The sequence below is a fragment of the Acanthaster planci genome, linkage group LG08, assembly GCF_054643075.1.
Source record: "Acanthaster planci isolate LZ-2023a linkage group LG08, COTS_SCS, whole genome shotgun sequence".
NCBI lineage: Eukaryota > Metazoa > Echinodermata > Asteroidea > Valvatida > Acanthasteridae > Acanthaster > Acanthaster planci.
In genome coordinates this window covers 10,649,733-10,675,070 of record NC_141784.1, presented here as the reverse complement: position 1 = coordinate 10,675,070, position 25,338 = coordinate 10,649,733, and the positions used below count along the sequence as shown (strand labels likewise).

At 41.1% G+C, this 25,338-nt stretch overlaps 1 protein-coding gene across 2 annotated transcripts in view; it reads right to left on the bottom strand.

The window, feature by feature from the left end:
• The window catches only part of LOC110989219 (protogenin B-like), an 83,122-nt gene that overhangs the window by 41,605 nt on the left and 16,179 nt on the right, over nucleotides 1-25,338 (bottom strand). For both annotated transcript variants that reach the window (XM_087140570.1, XM_022253441.2), the window contains exons 3-4: nucleotides 9,002-9,146; nucleotides 7,803-8,071 (exon numbers count right to left, since the gene is read on the bottom strand). In XM_087140570.1, the coding sequence (XP_086996696.1) occupies nucleotides 7,803-8,071; nucleotides 9,002-9,146 (414 nt within the window). The remainder of the gene's footprint in view (nucleotides 1-7,802; nucleotides 8,072-9,001; nucleotides 9,147-25,338) is intronic.

Here is a 25,338-nt window from a genome sequence, read left to right as displayed (position 1 = left end):
TTGGCAGGTAATTTGCATTAATTCACCACTCTTGGAAATTAGAGCAAGTGTTCTGAACTTACAAAATCACATGTCAGTGACAGAGTCACGCAAAAATATGACCCCTAATTGATAGAACCCTGGACAGCCTGGGTCATCATAGCAACAGGATGGCCAAGATAACTCAGGGCATCAGAGGCGTGCGAAAGAAACGAGGAGGTTCAAGCCTGTTCTCCATAATTTGAAACCCATTGCACATCGTGGTAAGAAAGAAGTACTGTATATGTACTTTCAAATGATGACTAGTCTTTAGCCTCAATGAATAGGACAATTTTTTCATTGAATCTTCAGGAATGATCTGCGACTGAAAACACTGCATAAGCCCACATTTTTATACGAAACATGAAACACCACAGGTACAACGGTAACAGCTGTGCTACAAATCTGGCAATTTTCCTCCTTGTTTTTAAATACCAACTTCCCACAGCATTTAGAATGATCTGGGAGGTACTGGCTGCAACAAAATAACCAGCACCAGCATTGGAGGGTACTGGGTTGACTGAAGTTGGCCGATCAACAGAACACTGTTCAGAACAGATGTTAAAGCCATAACCTCTGGTTTCTGGCAACAGCCATCCAACACTCTCTGGCTCTTGGAATTTTCGCATGCGATCTGCTTTCAATCTAACAGGGTAACGGCACCCAAGACTTCTTTCGCAGTCTGGTGGGAACGATGAGTGACGGGGGAACGCCTACAACAGTCATCACACAGCACGATTCCAAGAGTGAGCCACCCAGACGCCAAACACAGTGCATTCACTTACGAGCCAACTGTTTCAAAGTGGCACGTCGCATGTACCGGTAGAGTTTGGAGAGTGCTTATGTCATTAAGTCACGAGTTGAATCTTAAAGGGAATGGGCCGTGCTGGGAAGGTATGTTGTTAAACATGCATCAACACATAAAACAAACATTCATATAACAAGAAAACACATCTGCATAATTTCAAAATGCGCGAAAATATGTTAGAAATTACAGTTTTCACGACCCTATTTCACTCCCTTCTGTGAGCAAAAGCTAAACAACAGCCGTCGGGTACCGAAAGTTGTCTGAAGAAATTCCCAAGAATCGTAATGTCATAGGATGGAGTCCTTTATCCGGCGACTGTTTACTGTCATGCAACAACACGTCGACATGTGCATAATGTAGTAGCGTTGGCGTGTGCAATCATGTCAGACACATGCGGCGATAATTCCAGCGTTGGTGTTGTCATGTTCGTCTTATTCATTTTGACGAAGAAAGCAACATTGAAGGAGTTGATGAGGCACAAGAAATATTGCCCTGTCAGTTCGAACCAGAATACACTCGGGAAGAGATTTTGCAACTCGAGGCTGTTGGCCAGGGGCATGGCTACGACCCAAAGGATAGACAACCAAACACTGACAGGTCATAATTTTATTTTTCCTGTACCATTGTAAATATTTGTCTTTCTGAAAAGACGTAATTGTCCTACCATTGGCTATTCGATAGTTGTCTAGAAGTAGTTTTTTGTCCATTGTTATAGGCTAGCCTAAGCTTTGTCAAAGTTGTTGTTCCATTCTGACAATTTTTCTCATCGTGCACTATGAGTCACTTGCTTGACATTGACGCGTATGCATGACGACTGTTCAGCATTATTTGCACCCGAATATAGTCCACGTGCGCCACTGCAATATAGTCCCGTTTTACATCATTTACATTTGATTGTGTGTTATCCACAAATCTAACCTACAATCGCTGGTGTGAAAAGTCGCTTGGGAATCTACAAAAGCTGCTCTCCGGGGAATTATTTTGATTGCGACAACAGCCACCGACAACACAGTTTATCGGCATTCTTTCAAAATTCAGAATTCACTATAGAAATTATCACACATGTACAACGCGAAGCAAAACGAACGTGACGCGTCAAGTTAGTTGCCCAATAGCTCTGCCCTATGTTAAGGGAAGAGCATAGGGAAACAAGACCAAATGTGGTTGACTTGACATGTATGAGTTACGTACCCGACTACGCGCCAGAGCAGAGAATATTATTCTTGTGCGGACCCATCAACTGTGTTGCTGGAACTATGCATTCTTGTCTGGAAAGTCGAGTCCATCCAATGACGTCACATTTTTGCCAAGATTTGTCTGCTGCCCTCATTACCTGATTTCGATAAGTATTTGCGAAGAGCCCAAGCAGATACCGAAAAAAAGCACACAGAAAATGCCAATTTTTGCTGATTTAATGACATAAAAGAGGGGTTTATCCAACTTATTGTATATAAGACGGTTGAAAACTATCATATAACGTCAATTTAACCCTACTTGGCCCATCCCCTTTAACATTCTTTGTGAGGCTTCAATGACTTCAAGCCAATATGGCATCCGAGCACTCAGTTCACATGAGTGGGTATTGTCACTGCATGTGCATTTATACATCCCCAGCCCTGGAGGCAGAGGACTCGAGTCACTGCTGCATTGGAACAACGTAAGCATACTGGTTCACCACTAAAAATCCCAGGTGCACTGGCACATGGTACAGAACAAGCATGTATGGGCAATCTTTGACCTTCAGTTAGAAGTTGGGCTTGTCTGATTCTTAAAGTTTCGAGGGACCCCAAGGGCAAAGTTTAAGGCCTTTTGGATGACTAAATAGATGAACATGTTTAACATCCCGCTTGATAAGAACTCCAAACCAGAACCATTTCCAGGGGTGCAATTTTGTGGCCTTGGCCATGTGGGATATGACTACATGTACACGTGCATACATGATGAAAACATGTTTGAAGATTGCTCGGCTGCTGCCGTGATGTGGAAAGTGACTAACAGAGCCTCAAGCTGGAAGTTCTGATTTATCAATCTCTAATTTTCAAATGAATTAGTAGCTTTTTTTCCATATCATTTCCAGTGGTAATAAAATAATCCAGGCAACCTCCACAAAGAAGTAGGGCAGGGTTGCACATGATTTTTTTTTTTTTAAACTTCTTAACCCTAACACTCCTCAGTCCTCCAACAGGTGAAGGATTGAGGAGGGTTAGGGTTAATACAGTTGACATTTCCATGCAAAACACTGACCACACAAGGTTCTTCTGGTACACTGCCAGGGACGACAGACCTGGAGAGCTTTAAAAGGGGACTCAAGGGATAAACTGTGGCATAATCCTGTCAGCACATTAAGATTATGTGAACATGTCAGACGCATCAATTACTGTTGTTACTACATGTATATTCTCATGGCAAAAAAAGTCAGTCATCTGTCACATCTTTTACCTCTTTAATTTTTCTGGGGGAGGGGGTGAGGGAGAAATGCTTGAAGGGGTGATACACACATGCAAAAATGATCGTATATGAAATTGGATTCAACAGTACCTCGAGATGACTGTCAGACTCATAGCTTTCTTCCTCTCTTTTGAGATTTGGTGTAAATGGAAGCCAGCAGGCTAAATACGTGTACATGCCTACCTACACAATGCCATAGGATAATGCATTTACGAGTAGCTAGCCCCAGGTGGGCCATTGCTTCTGGCCAGAGTAAGAGCAGGAATTCCGGAATGATCCTCGGAGGAAACATTTGGGAAAATGAGCAACAGTTACATCATCACAAAAAAGGGACAAGAAGGTTATGCAATCATGGGGAACCTCCAAAATGCAAATCCCTTTCAGACTCAGTACACTTACCAGTGCCTCAACATGTGCCGGTACATAAACATGTACGTGTACATGTGTAACCTAGCCTTTCATAACCAGGGCAACGGACTACAGGCCCCGGCAGCCCTTCACATAAAACACAGGTACAAAAATCTGTACATGTACATGTATGTACCGTATATCGCAGTAGCATTATGTATTCACTATCCACAAGCACATCATTAGTACATGCAGGCATGCCTGCCCGATTCATCAATCTGAATACCCCTGGCACTGGCTTCCGTGTTCTAGGTCAGGCTAGGGCAAGCTCCGAACTCAAGGGCAATGTCCTGACAGATGAAAAACGACCTACATACCTGTGCGATGTACAGAGTACCAGTATCTCTTCTGTACATGTACATGTGATATCACGACGTGCCAGTACATGTACATGTATGTGAATATGGTGTTCGAGCCCCTGCAGGGGCGATGGGACAGTCACCACTTAGTCAGCAAATGGGCAAACTGGCCAATTTGGGTTAGGTTGTTGATGTGCTAGTACCTCAGTTCCCATTTTTGCTTCGTTATTTCAAAGGGTACATATACATGTATTTTGGTGCTTTTAGTGTTTATATGCTAATGCCAAATTTAAATAGTCATGATCAACCTGTGATGCCATTCCAGGAAGAACGCCTCAACGTTACATTGATTTGTACTCCCAAAAATGCTGGATTTTTTTTCCATATTTTGCTGGCCCAGATGTCCTTTACTTACAGGGTGATACATTACAGTGCAAGGTGAGTAAAAATGAGCAACCCATTCTCAGGAATGTTTTCAATGAGAAAACTTAGGTTTCACAATTGGAATAACAAAACCTTCAAAATGAACAGTGTCTTTCAGAGGCAAATTTTAAACTTCACAATCCATAGTTACGACTGCTAAAGAGCCGCATGTGAAATGAGCCAAGCTAAATCATTCACGGCGGGTCATTTCTCATCCAATCTGACTTTCTGCTCCCCTGAAAAGTTTTCCCGGGAGACAGAACAGAACCTCACAGAAGGGCAGTTCTGTGCACGGACAAGTGAAGCCGTAAATCCTGACAGCTTCATAGATATTAATTTACCCTGAGCCCTCCTAAATGCTGATAGTCCAATGCAGATTAGACCAAACACACCCTTCCATTTGACCTGCTGGGATTGCATTTCAACTGGCAGGTGTTCTGAGAGTTGGGACAGTGGTCCCCAAAAAATGCCGCACAAAGAGGGATGGATGTACACCTGAAATTCTTTCTCAATCATTTTTGTTCAAGTATCATTTTTCTAAAAGAATTTCCACACTTCTTTCACACATTTTACAGGATTTGTGACAAAAAGATTTTTTTTCACTTCCCAATTAAAATCTTACCGTGAAGAGACAGTAACTAAAATTATTACAGGAGGGAGGCTGCAGTATACGTGAACAGCTTGTCCTACCACTATCTAAATTCTCATGAACCCTGTGTCCCCTCTTGAAAATTGTTTAAACATCACAAAAAAAAAAAAACCTTGCCAAATGATATTTCTGAATGTCTTTCCAGTAGGTGAGCGTTCATCAACAGCTGGCACTGTGTCCAGGAGAAACCTTCTCACATGTGCCAGCATCTACATGTACATATGCCAGTATGCATAACAGCACACCTTCACATCTCTGTCTCGTGTCTACCCTCACTCCCAGCTGGGGGACCAGAAGTTTGACCCCACAATCCAATTTTAGCACAGGCTACACGGTGGCGTTCCCACACAGGCAAGTCAAAGACCTCTTTGGCCACTTGCAGCATACATGTACATGCAAGCACCGTTTTTTCCCCTACCTGAATGGTTGGTGCCCCTTTCTCCAACAAACTGGCCATATGCAGAAAAAAATTACATGAACAATTTTGTCCCGTCGCATGTTTATCAAAACAATAGCATAATAGAACAAGCCTCTACATATTTGTAAGCAATGTGTTTCATGCTTATCTAAAGTACATGTAAGTACATGTACAGGTACCAGCAAATCACGTTCTGAAGATAAGCAAAAAGGGCGTTAGAAAAAGGTCTTCAACTTAAGACTTTAACCCTATTGGTGAAGTCCCTAGTTCTTCAAAATCCACCAGGTTTTATTGGATCTTAAAAAGATTTGGGAAGGTGCAGTACCAGTAACTATCAAGCTACGTACATGGGCTGAATGCTCATCCCTCAAAATGCAAAGAAAGCACCACTGGATTCTTCCACAGAGGAACAAATTGAAATGTTAAGTGATTTTCAGTGAGGAAGCGTAAAGTGAGCTGGGATTAAAAAAAAAGGGTTGCTGGTATAATCCATTGTTAGCTGCTCCCAGCAGTTTGTGATGGAAATGCCCCTGGATCCATGTGACTGCCAAGACAGTGGAGGGACAACCTTGAGGATTACACAGTTGGTCTGAAGAACTGGCTACTGTGATAGAATCTGTGGTAATGGTTCACGTACTCAAAACTGACCTTGGCAATACAATAGTGGCTTGCACAGCAACTGCAAGAGCAGGACCGAACGGAAGCACCTACTAAGTACCTGCTTCATTTTATAAAATGACCTCAGTAATTTCATAAACAAACAGAAAGCAAGGGAGGACAAAAGTGTACAGTAAACACAGGGGGGATGCATCAACTTTTTCATATCCCGCGGTGACCGAAGTGCAAGAAACAAGAGGGGACAGGGAGGTCAATAACCGTACCTGACACAGTTTGCAGGCCGCACACCTGATCACCTTGAAAATTATGACAAGGACAACTGTGCAGTTCACTGCCTAATTGCCAACAACATTGTAAAAGAACAACTCTACCCTAGGGAGATAGTTGGGTGTTCACAAGTGATGGTACCCAAAGTAGATAGCATCACTGCACACTGACTGGAGGGCAAATTTTGTTTTTTTGGCCCATGTGCTGAGAAGAATGCTACACAATACCTTGAACCATCAAGATGCTACCACGGGGACAGCCACCTTTTCAAAGTGCATTGTGGGACAAACATCCATTTTTGCATACCAAAACATATTCCTGTTGCGCAAAGCTCTGCACTTTGTCCTTTCTTTTTATATGAGCGCAATTGAAGTCAATTTCTGTTGGCAGGGGAATAATGTTGAGTTTGACCATGTGGGCATAAAAAAGACCATTAAGTTGAGGAGACAAGGGACTGCTCTGAGCACATGCAGGAAGTGGCCTGGTGTCACTTGTGCTGTGAATTGCTAATCTTGTCAAAATACGCTGAGCTTAAAATTTGCATAAATTTCATGGACAGACACACATGTACACTAAAAAAATAACAGTTGATTGAAGCGTCCAATCACTGGGTTTTTGTCAATTTTGTATCATGAGCAACCGACACATACCGGTATCATTAATATTGGGCACCTTCCTGGGTAGACATGTATGTACATGAACGATTGCCACTTGCCAGATTTGACCTCGACATCACAGTTGTTTGGAGTTTGCACAGTTCCTCCTTCTGCTTTGTACATTCTTTCATTAACAGCTGCTAATGCTGCCAAGTCCCCAAGGAGACGACCCAACCTACATATGCCTTATTCCTCATACGGCACCTTTCAGTTCGTCCAGACCACTATTCTGAATTTAAACCCTACAATGCATTGTTCAAAGATGCTCGCAGGCAAGGTTGCTGTACTTTCAATGAATTACAGACGACAGGCGATCACAAAAATGTGGGCTTCTGGAACGGCATGAAGCAAAGTCACTGCTTTCTTAGGGTACACACCCCACAATGAACCACTGCAGTGTGAGGAGGTTAAACATGCCCCTGCCCCACTTTTCTTTTTTTTCATTCTCTGAGCAACCCGGGGAATTTGTTACAAGAACTATTTCTGAATGCAAAGGAAACATCTACTTGTACTGCACTGTCGATGCTAACACGTTTGACCTGGGCTTTGCAAACCAGAATACAAGCACCTTGAAAATGGTCACGTATCAAACATGTTTAAAAAACAGAGTCCCAAATCTCCAAATACAATTTACAGTGGGAACTAAGAACACAACTGTGCCAGGATTTGAACCAGTAACCTTCTGAACACTGTGCAGGTTCTCTATCCATTCAAATACATATGCCTGGCCCTCTCACAGTGTGCTGTCCCCCAACCAGCCAGCGTCTTCGTTTAAAGTGTGAAAGCCTACCTTCTCGGGTCCATGTCACTCGTAATGAGTCCCCGTTAGCAAAGCACTCAAAGAGAGCCATCTCCCCTTCCAGGACCCACTGGGCCTGAGGCCCTGCCACTATGACCGGGTCCCTGCTCGGGCTGTCTGGGGGCTCCTGCACCAGCACACTGAAGGCTGGGCTCTTGATCCGACGATTAGCGACATTCTGCGTCAAGCAACGGTAGTTACCAGCATCATTTGCGACCACGTCAGACACTTGAAGAACTCCACTGGGCAAAATAGTTCTCCTAGATTTTAAAAACCAAAATGAGCAGATAAGGAAGGACAAAAACCATAGTTAGAAGCAGTAACAAGGAACTGTGCTTTCAGCTTATTTTCATATGGACTTTTCTTGAGATTCTAAGTTTTTGCGAATGGAAACCAAACTATTTGTAATGTTGATGTCACTTTGAACCTTTGGTGTGAGTGCAAATCAACAGAATCTGACAAGCTAGCTTGGTGAATTTGCTTTGACTTATCTTGGCCACACAGTTGACCTATGCTGCCATTCGGTCATATGCGCCTTATTGGACTGGTTTTTAGGACGGCTCACTCGGGAGAAGTCAAGCCAGCAGCCCAAGTCTTTATCTCTTGCTGATAAAAACTGGTCCTTCACAAAGCTTAACAGAAATTAGCCGAGATACGTCAGAGAAACTGGAGCCTGAGTGTTTGTGTACATTAACCTCATTAACCCACATTTTAACAAAATGAAAGGACAGATCAAGTATGAATGCGAGGAGCACTGTGCAGCCCACTACAGGTGCCAATTCTCATTGGAGATACACGTAACTCCACACCATAAAATGAAATTGTGTCACAGGTAGATTGCTCCAGATGTACGGTCACAATCTGTACTGAACCAAGCTGTCAGCAAATTTGATGGGTTGAAAGCCCAGTGGCCTGCACAGTACAGTTGCAAGCATGCAAATTCAACTGACACATTTCTCATCACAACAATTTGTTTGACCAGTGTGAGCAGGACTGAGCAATTGATTGTTTTCCGCTCAAGGGAGGGAGAGAAAGGAGAGAGGAGGGGGGGCCATAATTGACATTAATTAACGAAGTGTGGCGCACTGCTGGCATGACCTTGTAACACAATTTTTGAGAGGGTGATTGATGATCCTGCACATGTGCGTGCATGCACAGGATTCCTGAGAGTGTTGCAAGAGTTGTCCCACCTTTGATCTGGCAAAATCACGACCTTCCCGAGCCTCCAGATCGCCTCTGTAACGGGAATGGCCCCCTCCGATGAGCATTCCAACCTCAGGACTCCCCCCCTCTGGATGGTGTCCGGCAGCTGAACAACAGTGTATCTGGGTACATCTGCGAACAGAAGATAAGAGGAACTCATCAATTTAAAGTGGCCGGTTGATAATGCAATATTTTTGGTCTAACAATCCACAACCTAGATCTGAAAATGGGTCTTTGTTAATTGTTAACTACCAGTAGTTGTTTGGGAAGGGGGTTAGGTGCAAGTACAGTACAAGTATTATATGTGTACCTGTACTGGATATTGACCCCAATCCCTTCAAATGTGTCAGCCCCGTAACCATCATTTCACTTGGGTGATGATGCCCTTCAACTGAAATTCATGTTCACTAAATCAATATGCACATTTACATACACCGTTTGGGTAATTCCAAGCAAACAGGGACAAGACACAAAACAATAAAATTGGTGTCACAACCTTTCTTCCACTTCCACATTGTAGCTAACATGAAAGTAACCAGATACGAAACTTCTTTATTGGATTCTACTGGTATCACTTTGTACAAAGGCAGAGATGTTTTCACGAGATCTGGTTGCACCCTTTATTAAAGTCATGTGTGAATGTACTTATTGAAGCTTTAGTGTGGTGTAAGGCAAGTTTTTGTGGCAATTTTTGGTGTCGTTCGTCCCCATTCATGCTATTCAATCAGCACAAGAGAGTTGACCCCTCCCAAATTAAAAAATTTCGGACCTACCAAGCCTCTTTTTAAGCGGCATCTAATCAGAAGAATTATTTTGGGAGGGCAGGGGAGACCTAATGTGACTGACCATTTTTACAGTGTCAAGACGTTCACAGTACATAGCCTGCAACATTTCAAATATTATTACTTTTGGGTGCTTAGTTTAGATTAGTGTATAAACTACCGGTAACAGCACAGAGATAAAGAAATGACACAGAAAAGCGTAATGAGACTGACCGTGGAATTACCCACATGCGTAACACTGGTTGCCTTCGAGGTGGGGCATTTTAGGGTAATCAAGAAAGTTCCTTGCAATATTCAAAGGGAGATTTGGGGCAAGGGTCAACGGGGTGCTGGTTTTGTGTTCAAGTGCCTGAATGGAGCCAGCTTCACCATAAACAATAGCAGTGTGCCACTCACTGTGGCAATGTGCTGTGTGCAGATGCTGAAAACTCCTGCCTGTATGGTGGGGAGGGGAACTAACTGTTTACATTAACTGCTAATTACAATGGTGTCAAAGTACAGGGGAAAAACAGGGAGATAAGCTCTCAATTCATTCTGCCAACACTTCCTATCTGTTGGCAAAATAGAGGTTAAAAATAGACAAGCACAAACAAGAAGTCTGCAAGAAACCCTGACATCACTAACACAAGTATTTTTACAACACAACATATAATAGTGCACACATGTATTGAAAACTTAGTGAGACCAGTATAACTATAAATCCGATACTTCCACACATTGCTGATGCTTTCACAGGTTTCATGGCTGACACCCTTTTCTTAGGCGATTTAAAGAGCAACCCCAAGAGTGGTGGGGGAAAAAATGACGAATACAGTTCAATACACTCACGTGGTATCTACATGTAAGTAATAAGTTACATACGTAAAGTGGCACTGTGACTTCTGACTAAATAGTATTAGTGCGATAAAAATATGGACCAATTCTGTGGGTTTCATAACTGTCCACGTTTGTACCGTTGGTGGGTCCACGCAGATACCCCTTTTCAATTGCACACCACCGTGGAAACAAAAAACGTCATGACCTCGCAGGACCTGGTTTTGTGGGTGTGTTTTCGCACAAAGGCCTACACGTCTGAGCTGCGCAGCTTAGCCTGACATTTGTTTTGAATAAAATAACATAAAAACATTCAAAACAGCTGTCCTTCACTCTGAACTTAGCAAGCCGTATTTATGAAACGATCTTGGTCTCTTTCACTGCCTCGTTCACCAGCGGTGGCCCATCGTCAGCCCGATCGGGATCCCGCTGGTACTCATCATTATGCTCCTCCTAAGAGTTACCGCTTTCGGGTCTTTCACTTTCAGCCATCTTTTGGGAGAATATCTCGGGCCTTCCAGCTACTATAGCGCGAGCTTTGGACAGTGTAACTGTAACTAGTACCAGGCAAATTCACCAATGTTGAAGTCACAGCCACATGTAAAACAGTCTTCGAGCTTCATGGCTTCTGGCCATCAAAGCTCTGCTGGGCGTGCAATAACCAATGTGGTTTTGTATCCAGACACAAGGGTATTTTACAGTTCAAGGGTATTTTACAGTTGTGTGGAAGGGTGCCCTGCAAAACGTACAGCACGCTATACACGCGGCAGAGGCGGTGACTCGGATTGGATGTTCGGAGTTGTCACTCACAGGTGCTGAGCGGTGAGTGGGACTCAGATTTGTTATATGAGTTGGCTTTTTGAATGTGGAACTGCCAATGGTGGGTACCCGGTTTTTCACAAATGCAGAGCCGCCGATTGCAATTTTTTTCTAACTGCAGTTCCACTTGGGAGTACCACACAAACCTAGTATATTGCTCACTTGTCCAATTTGCTTTGCAAAATTTCTGGTGAGCTTTCCAGCATTTATGTCACTGATCTATGGCTCTTGTTTGACACGATGCTGTTGCATGGCTAATTATAAGTCGAACAGATCTAACTAATTAAAATTAATTAACACAAGGACAGTAATTTCTCCATTTGGAAAAATGTGTGCGATGCTAAAAATTAACTTTACAGATCCTATACAGCAATGTTTGAACTTTCTCGACAAGTTTTAAACTTGGTGGAAAGTTTGATTTCCTGTGTAATATTATACGGAAATTGATTCATTAATACATTGTACACTACCGGTACATAGAATGTGATTGCCCATTTGAATTTAAAATGAAGTGAATTCATAATTAAGCCTTGCAATCAAGTGTTGCAATATTTATAACCTGAGAATCATACCGGTACCATGTTATACCCAGCCTTCAAAACAAGGTAAAAATCCAATCCAAAGTTTCTAATTCCCTAATACTGCCTATAAATGAGCATGATTGAGGCCGTTACATGTAAGTCATTGGAAGTCTGACTCAAATAAAATAAGCACTATGCCTACTTCAAACAAACCTGCTAAAACCAAATATAAAAACATCAAATATTAGTGTTTGGTTTGCGCATCAGTTTTCAGTATGTTAAATGTCGTCTCCTTCCTTGATGTCTTTTTATCCCTTAATGATAAATGCTTACTGAAATATTTATCACAAAATAACGGTAGTTGTAGACTGCAGAGTGCCACTGTACATGTACCATATCTGCTCAATACTCAACAACTTATTCTATAAAATATTTACTGCTTAATGCTAGTTCAAAAAACCAGCCAGGCATACTGGTCTATTTAATCTTGTCACAGTCCTCGATGTTGTCTTTTTGGCGATATGTTTCTGAAAATGCTGGGAAAAAAGAATAAAACTGTAAGCGATGAAAAAAAGTTCTTCCACACATACGCCGTACACAGGGTCTGGTAGCTGTCTCCTTCTGCACAGTGCGCACACTCAATGGTGAACAATCACAGTGACCAGACTACTTTCCATGCATTGTCCTTTTGCACTCCGTTGTCGCTGTAGGCATGCAGAAAGGGGGTTTCAAAAATGTCAGTTGGGGAGCCATCCTCCAACCGAAATACATCAAACTTCATGACATTGGAGAAAAGGTATTATTGTAACTATGGAATATGTTTACCATGAAAAGATGGCAAACTTCAAGGAAAAAATTGAAGGTTGAATTCTTCTCTCAAACAAAATTTCAGAAGTACTGAACCGATTTTTATGCAACAAACGTTGCACCCACACTTTCTGGGGGTTATATAGTACTGAAGGGGGACGTCATTTTGAACCAGGAAGTGCAGTGCAAATGAAAGGAGTACGGGGTGATGCTTTTTTCACACATGTACCGGTATACGAGTACAATGCAATTGTGCATGTGACATACATGTACATGTATTCACTTCAGTACTCTATAACAAGAATACCATTTTTGGTTCCTTATTTGGTACCGGGCTATGTTGAGGTAATTTTAGAAATCATTTTCCCAGCAATTCTGAAACAGGTGACTCAAGTCACAGGGGAGGGTGTTTGAATTGGCAAGGAATGACCCATAGGTACATGTATAAAGTATTTCCTCATGTTGCCAAGGCATGGCTTTCACAGGTTTCTCAGCTGACACATTTTTCCCCCTCTGAAGATTAATGATTGCTTGTTTGTATGAAGGATAGGCCGAGTGGCAATGCATGTACATGTACATGTAGCCATAAATGTTATGTACACATATATGTATGAACGGCTGAGAAGGCAGAGTTTTGCAGAAGTAGTCTCTTTTTTCATTTTCCACGGAACCACACACCCAGTGCCATTTCTGCACACACCAATGACTTCACACACCTGGCTAACAATGCACACGTAGCAATAATGTGGTAAAGCCCAATTTAGTGTTTGAAGTGAACTGAACATTCCCCAGCTGGGTGCAAACACCGTTCAGAGTTGCAGGTACACAAATTGGATACCAAGAAAATAACACACAATAGCCACAGACACAAAGAGCTCTTCAGGCAAGAGTACCGGTACAGAGAAAAACCAGTCGCTGTAGTAACCAGTTTACTCAAGAAAAACATGGCACCTTTTTACAGTAGGAAATTCAGATGTGCACTGCTGGGGGGGGGGGAATTACAAGCACACTATACAGTACATGTACTGTACATGTACTGTACATGTACAGTACATGTACTGTACATGTACTGTACATGTACTGTACATGTACAGTACATGTACTGTACATGTACAGTACATGTACAGTACATGTACAGTACATGTACTGTACATGTACAGTACATGTACCTATTTCACCATGGACCTCAATGTACATTGCACAGTGATGTCTCTGTTTCCTTGATCTATCGCACATCATTCGTGTACATGTACATTTGTAAATGTATGTACCATACGTACATGTAACTGGTACCAGAACATGTACGCAAGTTCAAGTAACACTTCAACAGACAAACATTAAAAGATGGATTACTTACTGTGACAAAAAAAAAAAATGCTTTTATCACAGCTGATTTGAATAGCTTGTGACTTGGCTTAAGACTGAATGACTTGTGATGGGCTTACAGGGACTTGTGATGGACTCAAATACAACACTGCCACACACTGTGTACAAAATCAAGGAGCTGTGTTTCTCGCATGTGTCTCGGACTGCTCTGCTGTAAATCCTGAAGCGTTCCTCTGACTCAAGTTGGTATTCCATTGACTCTTCCATGTACTGGTACATACACTTTCAATTTCCACAGTATACATGTACCTGTACAGTGTACCTCATTGGGGGTATAAAATACCGGTATTCATACATTGTATTTGGGGCCTTTGAGATCCTAAGCAGGTTCAGGCATTCAATTTCATGGATGATGAAGAGAAACGATCCATATCAACACCTACATCTACCAGACGGGCTGTACATGTAACAATTATTATCTTTTCATTATTCTCATTAGTTTATTGAGAAATAACAATATTGGTACATGGTACATGTAGCCCTAAGGCTGAAATGGGTATTGTTCACAAATTGTCTCTTGAAATTTACGTTATTAATCACAGTAGTAGTTATTATTATTATTAATTTTTGACCATGTCAAGGGTCATGAAGAAGACCTCAAGGTCTTTCTAAAATCACTCCCTGGATAAAATGATAAACGATTAAAGATAAAATAAGAAACAATGTACATACACTACGAACTAAAAAAGCTAAAACTTAAGACTAAAAACCAAATAAAACTATGTAAAACAAGAAGAAAAATGTTTTTGCCCCCTAAGCAAAAGTGTTATATGTTACATAATGATACCGGGCCAGTAATATAACCTAACCAAACGAAGCAATGACAAGAACAATATAATGTGACATTCAGGGCTAACACCTTTTTTTAACCAACGGTGGAGTATCTTGGGCAGGGGAGTCAGAGTCAGCATTTACTTTTAAATTTATTTCATCTCTTAAATATTCAGACTCGTAAAAAGATAATGGTACAGTCAACAATGTAATCTGAGGCTATCATGGAAATGAACCAAAGCATTCAAACTGAAATCAAATGATAAGCATATCCAAAAACAATAAAATACAAAGGTACACATATGGTAAATCAATAAAAAACGAATAAAAAGGCAGAAACGTTCTAAACTCTCCAACACGGGCCATACAAATTCAACCTCAAGAAAGACTCAAACTCCAATCAATCGAGCTCTGGAAACTATAACAGACACTTCTACAAAATTCTGAATCTCCCATCAAGCATCAGAAAAAGCCTTGTAAAAAACAAACAACCCAACAGAAATCAGTGTGAGCTGTGTTTTGGTGAAATGCATAAGTTTCCTTCAGGGTACATGTACATGTACAAATGTCAAGGACACTTGATATTGACCCACGCACAGATAGGTAGGAGGGACTCAGTAGCTTGGTTGAAGACCGTTCTTTTTGTTCAGAAACACTGACCGATAATATTTTGCATGGATGGCTAAAGTTGGCAAAAAGTTCACCGTGGTTCATGACAAAATCTGCTTCACAGAACACGTTTTGCTTCAACAGGCCTTTTCCAGTATTTTGTGGAAGTAATTTTCATTCAGTGCTATAACATTTACGTGAGATTTTTCTCAGGATATGGATGCATATTCTTTTGCTTCCGTACTGACAGCCAGCCATTGTTTTGATTGGTGCATTTGTGAGGTAAAAAACGGTGCATACATGTACATGTATATTCTCCACCCATCATCAGGTGATGTTGAGTTCCCTGGTTCTATTTAGAACCTTCCCAGCACATACAAGAGACTTGTTCTGTGGTGCCAGAGCAGACTTAATCCCTTGCCATCAAACCTTCATCACTGCCAACTCTAAATCTTTTCTGAAATGACTTGCTCGATCGGAATTTTCATCTTGGGGCCAGCTGCTGGTGCCGAGGCCTCACTGATTTTCAGTGCCAGTCTCAGCGGCACCACAGGTTATTTATTATTTATGCGTTTATTTTAGTTATTCATGATTTTATTTATTCATCCCTTTCTTTTTTTCTTGACTGAAGACAGCAGTGTAGATGTACATGTACATGGCCATTATCTGTCGGCCATCAGCAGAAAAAAAACAAAACAAACAAATTGCTTGTGTTCTTGATTGTGAATCGTAAAACAGGAGGGAAAGTTCAAGGTTCCAGTTTCCATGTGGAATGTACATGTACATCTAACACTGGAGAAAACAGCTGACCAGGAAAGTTTTGTGCCCTGTACATATACAGTACAGTAGTTTGAGGGTAAAATGCTACCCTAAACAGAAAATGCACAGTTCCCTTACCATACCGGTACATGATAACTGTAACAGAATACCAATGCCCATTTGGGATATATTTACGAGTCAGTCTTGGGGAGTCATATGCTGTGATCATTACTACCATTAAATTTCCTGCAAACAAGAGAATGTGACAGTTACATGTAGGACTAGGGTACTCCTAGCTTCCGCAATGCTATCAATTATACCACAACTTGCCAAACAGTAGCCCCAACCCCTAGGCAATGAAAGAACGCTGGAACACTACATGTACAGTGTAGTTTTCGAGTCCACTTTTGACAACTCTGTCAACACTGGGCTTGCACAGGGGCCAAGTCATTCCATGTGAAAGCACACAATGGTAGACCCAATACAATGTCTGAATCAAACACATACACCCTTAGAACCCGAAGCATTAACCTTTAACCCTGATGAATACAACAACACTGCAACACCCCTTGGGGTGCACTGAACTAATTCAAGCTCCATTGAAAATAGTGTAAAATCAACCAAGTTTGGAGCCCCATGGCAGGCAACTGAAGTCCCTGAGGCCTCTCAAACAAAAATCAATGTGCTGTTTGGTCCTTCAGATTTCATTTGATTTTCAATTTTTAGTAGGTTAACCAATGAATTTTTTAATTATCCGCCCAAAACAAACTCACCCCCCCAAAAAGTGAATGTTGCCAAGCCCTCCCAGCGGCCATTTTTCAAATGACATCCCTCACCTTCCTGGGGCTCTTCTGACTAATTTTCAATCCCATTTTTGTCTGCTTTGCCCCCAGATGGGTGCCCCTGAATCTACAGAGATGATTCTGGGCCATACTGACACAATTCCACCATTTCCTGGCCCAAACAGACCCCTCTTTTCGAAACAATCTCTGGGGGTACTTTTTCTGCGCCTCGGCCTGGCGGAGAATTTTCCTTGAATTGGGACACTGCACCCTTTATATACACCCCTTTTTCACAGTCTGACACAGAAACAATGCTGAATGGTTGAGAATGTTCCAAAAAACTCAATTTTTGAAAATAAATTGGAAAAAAAAAGTCGACTGGCTGTGCTATGGGGAGTAAATCATCAAGGTCAGCCAATAGCAAATGTGCACAAACTGCCTATACATACACTGTACATGTACACTTCTACTATAGTGCAAACAGAAGAATGTCCAATCAGCATTTGAAAATTGCACCTTTCCCCATGAATAGCTTCAACTAGCATGTCCTACTGATAAGGAAGGGTTACCGCCTTGGCCATACACTACCAACAGCAGAGATCAAATACAAGAAAATTATGAAACTTCAGCCATGCTTTGACATGAAAGCTCTACGTAGAATTTATTCCTGTTGACACGCTCCAGCCCAAGAGTTGAAAACCTGAGCCCAAAATAGGGCACTTCCAACACAAGAGTGGAACAAACCACCAAGGAGAGTGTTTCGAACTTTCAGTCACCTGCGCATATATCCACAGCTTGGTCAGTTGGTGCGCGGGCTCTACTTGTCCATCGAGGAAGTACCCCCACCCTTGGTTAGGGCCCTGTTAGGGTTACCCTTCATAATTAGGGTTGGCCTCCGTTAGGGTTAGCCGTCATTAGGGTTGGCCTCCGTTAGGGTTAAGCTCGGTTAGGGTTGGCCCACGGAAACCATCAAGTCCTTCGGTCACTGCTGATTTCTTGAAAATTACACGCAAAACAGCATGAACAGTGACAGAGTTAATTGTTTTTCAGAATTTCCACATGATTGCATGGGTATTTACCAGTGGAGTGTTGCTGCCAACAATCAAATGTTTCTCATGTCTCACAATTCATAAAACTGCTATCCCTGGCTTGTTCCGGTCTTTCCACCACTGGTGTAACTATCGCAAACGTGAGAAATGATTTTTCAATCCAACCGCCATGACATCCAGGACGCCGCCATCTTGGCAATATAGGGTGCACTGAACTAATTCAAGCTCCATTGAAAATAGTGTAAAATCAACCAAGTTTGGAGCCCCATGGCAGGCAACTGAAGTCCCTGAGGCCTCTCAAACAAAAATCAATGTGCTGTTTGGTCCTTCAGATTTCATTTGATTTTCAATTTTTAGTAGGTTAACCAATGAATTTTTTAATTATCCGCCCAAAACAAACTCACCCCCCAAAAAGTGAATGTTGCCAAGCCCTCCCAGCGGCCATTTTTCAAATGACATCCCTCACCTTCCTGGGGCTCTTCTGACTAATTTTCAATCCCATTTTTGTCTGCTTTGCCCCCAGATGGGTGCCCCTGAATCTACAGAGATGATTCTGGGCCATACTGACACAATTCCACCATTTCCTGGCCCAAACAGACCCCTCTTTTCGAAACAATCTCTGGGGGTACTTTTTCTGCGCCTCGGCCTGGCGGAGAATTTTCCTTGAATTGGGACACTGCACCCCTTGGTAACCCAACTGCTGTCTACCCTTGAATTCTGTAGCAAACCCTACTGGCTGGAGTGCACTTTAAACATGTACATGTACTAGTGCATGAAGTAAAGGCAAGTGCCATAGTGGTCGTCCAGTATGCTGCTGCACAATGAAACAAAGTCAAATTTGAAAGTGTATTCTGTATTCTGCAGAGATTTGTGGCGTCTCTGCAAGCACGCCCCGAGAAAATGTGATTTGGGGGTTGAGATCAACATGACAGGTGTCCAGATACATGTAGTTGAGGTGGACCAGCAGGCTGCAACGAATCGCCTGTCTGATAGCCCGGGATGATTAAATTTTCATTCGGACAATTAAAATTCTAAATACTGGTAGGCGTGCCCGTTCGGGCAAGTCCAGAAAAGCTGATGTTTTTTCTGTCTCCACAAAAGATAACTTTTTCTCATGTTAAAATGCTTGTTTTTGTATGTTTTCCTACTCACATTTGCAATTTTTTGAAAGAAACTTCTGTTATTTTCACGAGTTCTCATTCACGTTTCACTGTCACAGTGGTGAAAACATGTGCCCACAGCTCAATGCATTAGACGAAGCTGCTCTGGTTCCCGCCACATCGCCACCATGCAAAGAAATGTACATGTAGCAACCAGAACTAGTCTATATATGTATTGTTCGCTCCAGTCGATTACTCAACATCGGCCATACATGCATACAACCCTTAAACCTCAGGTCAAAAAAATATAGATGCTGCAAGAGGTTTTCTGCACGATCCTGGCAAGCTCCAAAAAAAACCAAAATTGGTCACGGCCTGTGGACCAGCAGCCTTGAATAAGCCATTATCAGCCATTCCACTGGTTAGCATGATTTGGCCACCAATCACACATGTGCAACGCTGTGCATGTACATGTATATATGTACCAGGGTTGTTGATATTTTTCATTAAAAAAAAAATTAAAAATACGATTTTTAAAATTTTTATAAAAATTGGATACAAGTTGGCTCAAATGTCTATTCAAAAGCAAGCAAATTACATGTAGCTGCATGTGTGACAGTTTTCTTTTATTTATTTGCTTTGTTACAAAATTAAAAAAATTTGGATTTCAACTGAGAAATTTAAATCAAGTAATTTGATTAAATTCACAAACCACCATGTCTTAGCCTTGGTGAAATGCATGCAGTATAACACCTACTGGGTACGTGTACCCGCAGAGAGGACAAATCCTTCAGAGATAAGTAAATGTACCAAGGATAAAGTGCATAAGTGGTTTTCAACCGAATTCTAAGTTTTGAAAAAAAAAAATAGAGTTCACAAGAATTTGTTAACAGGGTTCTTATACATGCATCAAATGACTGTGCGAGAAACATGCCATGAACAACAGGTACATGCATTTATTTTACATGCTACATGTACATGTAGGTACAAAATGCTTGTATTTTACCTTGTTCTGTGTGCAATTTGCAAAAAGCACTCTTGTTTTGTTTGTGATGCATCTCCAAAAACCAACGACTTACATGTACATGTAGGCTTGATTAAAAATCACTTTATTGAGGGCATTTATTTAGGGGGTATTTAGTGGTTTTAGTTACTGGTACACTGCATAATGACTAACGTTTCTAATCTCCAAATCCACATGTATCTGTATATAAAAGGTAGTTATGTACACTTTACACTGATACTTTACCATGTCAAACTCTGAAATGGGCAATTCAAATGAACTAAAATTAAATCATGATGATAAATCCTTCGCCTCAAATTCACTTAATCAAAAAAGCTGCTTTAAATCAATGCAAGTGGATTGAATTGAACAAAAAAAAATCTTGCCAACCCAGATTGTGTGTAACATGTAGCGGTACATTCCTACTTCATTAATACTAGTAGGAACTGGAAGGCTCACAGAGGGGGGATTTGTTGTTCAAAATGTGCAAAACCTGCAAACATTTCCAATCAGCAAGAAAGAATTGTTGAAAAGTTGACACATTTTTGCCTTTTTTCAATATGTTGATTGAAATCAATGATTTAAATCACCCCATCCTGATTTCCTGTACTGTACATGTAACTCTTGCTATTAAAATTGCATGCAGAAACATGACTCCTTGATACAATGGAACACTGACTGCTGAACTGTTGGTGTCCACTTATGCCATCTACGTGTAACTGTTCCCTGTCTCGCACCAGGTATATGCAAAGGAAATCGTAGGCCATCATTTTCAGATTCGCACTTCTAAAAATAGGGGCATGTACAATAATTCTTATCATGCAGCACCAGGGCCTGCATTCATTTGAAAAGAATACCTAATTTACAATTTTACAAAATACAATTTATAAATAAAAACACCATTAAGGAGCAAACAAATGAAATGTTAAGAGTTCAACATGATTGTCACACTGCAATAAAAAGTAAAAAAAAAAAAAAAAAAAAAAAATGGGTCATGCAATCCCAGTGAGTAATGTTGTTACATGCTTCCATCTTGAAACTCAAGTGCTGCAAAACACGGCAATTAAACCCATCATTGTTATTTACAACTTGGGCACTGGGGCAGGGCTACCTCGGACACGTCGCGCAAAGCAGAAGGACCGTAAGTTAAACATTCATTCCCTTTTGTTTTGTTTATTAAAAACAGAGCAGTTGATCCACCCACGCCAATCCACCAGAGGACACATCTATCTCCTAGGAAAGCAATGATTACATTGAAACTAACCAGGATGGACTGAGTGACAACAAAAAGCCATTGGATCAGTCTTTGAGTGTCACTTCATGTACACATTAACATTACTGTTATTTATATGTACATGTAATGTACTGTAGAGGCGCTGATACTGTTTGGTCAACTGTTAAAATTTGGCACTGCAACAAAACAGATGTTTAAAATGTAAAATACAGCTTGTATTTTGATAAAGAAAAAAACAGTTATGCTTCCTGTTTCAAAACGTACTCTATTTTAACAGCACAACCCTAATTTTTCTCTCTTTTTTTGGGGGGGGGAGGAATTGGGAAAATGTGAAATCGAAACAAATGGAAGCCTTCTGTAGTTTGAATATGGTGCAAAAAGGTTTGATGGACTGATGTTCACGTCTGCACACAAGAAGCATTTCAAATGGGGTTTATTCCTCCATTTGAAACATATGTCACCAGACCTCTCCAGCTGTTATTTTGAACAAGTTAACACTCAGCTGCACACCAAATCACTATACATATATTTTAAAAATGCAATAACATATTCCCCTGACTCTATGTACACCTACCCTGTTTTCAGATTCCATGTAACAGGGAAGCAAAACTTTGGGGGGGGGTGGTTAACAAAGTATATTAAAAAATGCAGAGTCCTCCAAGCTTTGATTTTTCTTACACTTGGGAAGGTTTCCAATTCCTAGTGAAGATTAATTTGTTGAGAGCCTGCTACAAACGTTCATTTACATGTGATCAACTAGAATTGACAAAAATAACTCTATAGAAACTGCTTGAATTGATAAAGAGCAAATGTAATGTGAAAATAAGATAATTACTACAATGAAAATTACTTTGAAAAAAGATTCTGGACCTTGAGACTGATTAAAGAATTTGGAAATGTGGAATAAGTGAACCATGGGCAGACTTTAGACACATTAAAAGCTTAAGGGTGGGAGTCCATGAAATTGGATGGGTTGCAGCAATGTGTACAATACAGATTACGTGGGACACACAGTGTCTAACCAAGCCGCCTGTCCAGAGGATGGGTGAAAAATTATTCAGAGCAGGCAATTGTTGCTGGTAATTCGTAAACCACTATTCACTGTAATTCCCAACTCTTCAAACGATAATTCGTTTGGTAATGGTAATTTGTAAACCACTATTCACTGTAATTCCCAACTCTTTAAACGATGGTGAATGGATCTTCATATTCCTAACCCATGTCACTGGTTACAATCGAAATGTGGGCTCAGAGAGCTACTAATACGTAAAAGGAGTTTAAACAATTTTGCTTGGAATCGGGCGGTTTTACAGAACACTGCGAAAGGATGGAAAGATATATTAATCCTAGACAAAACCCTGGGCACACATTTTAATGAGAAGAGGCATTTGAGTCAACAGTGTGAAGAAAAAGTGAAAAGAATACTGTTAAAATAAGGCAGGGCAAAATGTTTTGTGTAAGACTGTTTCAGATTGAGTAAGAGGAGCACAGGCATTATGGGAAAAAAAAAATTATTGTATCCTATCACACTGGAAAGAAATATTTGGTTTGTAGGTGGGTCAATATTTTTTCCCCTTTTGAGCCATGGGTATTGGGTGAGTGGGTTGGTCAATTAATTTTTTTCTGGGGGGGTGTAGGAGTGGGGAGTGAAGGAGTGGGGGTGCACAGGAAGAGTTTACCAAAAACACTGCACTGAATACTTCACTCACTGAAGCCACTCGCTTTGTATACAGTACATCTAATTTGGAAAATAATGTAAAATGCAAGAGCAGTGTTGGATTTTCAAAGACTGCAAGGGGGGGGGGAAGAGAGAAGAAGAGAGTACCACCGAGTTCAGGTTGCTTTCATTTACACTTGCACAGCTTGTCGATGACTTGGAAGATTTTGGTCCCCATTTTTGGTCTCATTACCAATTGAAGTCAATAAATCTATTCCACCCTAGCCTTCCAGCTCTTGAACCTGTGATGTCCATGCAAGAAAACGTCCAGTAATGCCACTTTGTCTATGCAAATTAAATACAGCCTCCAACTCAAAACGGTAGTACTGTGAATAATTAAACTGAGCACTTACACCAACCTTTTGAGTGATCATAAAAATAATTATGGATCGGTTGTTCTGGGTCAAGCCAGTTTAATCTTTGTGTACAGGAGCCTACCGGTGTGGTACTGGTACCTGCAATCTACAGCAAATGTATTCATCGCTGGGATCGGGAAGAAACCACAATGTTAACACACAGCTTCTCTGGCCCACCAACTGAAGGTGAACAAACTTTTCTGGCAAAATGGTTTGTTCACTTTCCACTTTTGGGGGGATAAGCATTCAACCATTTCCAAATCCTCCAATTTCGGAGTCATTTCAAACATACATGAACCTAATGGTAGGATTAGGGATTTATTGGAAGATTTTTTTCAACGTACATGTACATGTATTACAAGTGTGTCTTTTGGCATGGCTGCCTTTCATGATTTCAGGGGGATGGGAATAATTGATGCCTTTCAAGTAGCAATATCCAATTAGTATGTGCATAATCCACAGCATATCAGTAATTTGGTTTATTAATTTAAGCCTTTCTAAAGGTAATGTAGTGTATACATGATTTGTTAAACCACAGCAAACGCGACTGCAGATTAATTCTGTAACATCCATCTGACATGAAAGTGATAATTGACTAGCTGTGAGGACCTAAGAATTGTGTTTTGGCTAATCCCCTAACCAGTCAATTGGGTAAAAATAACATTAAAAACCAATGGTGTACACTGCCTTGTGCTTGGTGTATATGTTGACCTCCATGTCACAAATTTGACCTCCTACCATAGCAAGTGAGGCATTTAGTGTACTCGACAGAGCATGAATACCATGGTTAAAATCCAGACAAAAAATCTCTTTTTACCGATGTCGCCTGAAGTTGATATGAATGACTTCTTAAAGGATTTCATGTTATAAGATATACACAGTATGCTGTCAAATGTACTTGTACAATAACATGCAACAGTTTGCATCATGTTACTTCATTTGTTGATAAATAAATCACCCTTCCCCTGCATTAGTTATGTACCGGTACACATGTACTTCATGTTGGAAAAAAACTCACATGGGCACATACACACTGTGAAATGGATGCAGAATACCGGTATGTACATGTACATGTACCTGGTAAGATTACCACCAAAAGAGCCCAGAAAAATTACTCTGGCTATGAGGTCATTCCTTTATGCCGGAACTACTTTCATGCCAGCCCTGACCATGTCAGGAAAACAGGCAACTATTTGTGTGTGTGTTATAATGCAGGGCAAAGGGTCACACACAGTGTACAAGTGTGTCAAGTGCATGTACATGTATTGTACATGTACAGAGTCCTGCAGTGCTGAAGGTTATGCATGAAGATCACAGTGTGCATTCCTACAGTAGTGTATGACTATCATGGGTGTAATCATGTACATGTACATGTGTACATTATGAATACTGAACAGAGCATAGGAAAAGTGTACAGTTTGTTTACAATGTACACAACCTGTATCTTCCTCCATACTTCCTCCAGAGAAAAACAAAAAACAGATCACGCATATTGTTGTGAACTTTCCAAGCTTTCTCATGACAAACAAAGGGAATAGGTGGAATTTTAGTAAAAAGGTGATTTATTTTCTCAAAAAGACTCACAAAAAACATGTGTTGGATCTGTGCTTTTGAATATGCTTACAGAGCACATGTACTGTACTGTACAATGTAGAAACCTCCAGTCAGTTGAGCTTCACACGGGAAGGTGGGGTGTGACAGCAATTGACAGAACGGCCACATGGTGGCCATTGCCATTATGCCCTCAATGCAATGCATTAGCATGTTGGGGGGCCAAGCAAAGGGAGAGATGGACTTTATGCATGCACACTGTACA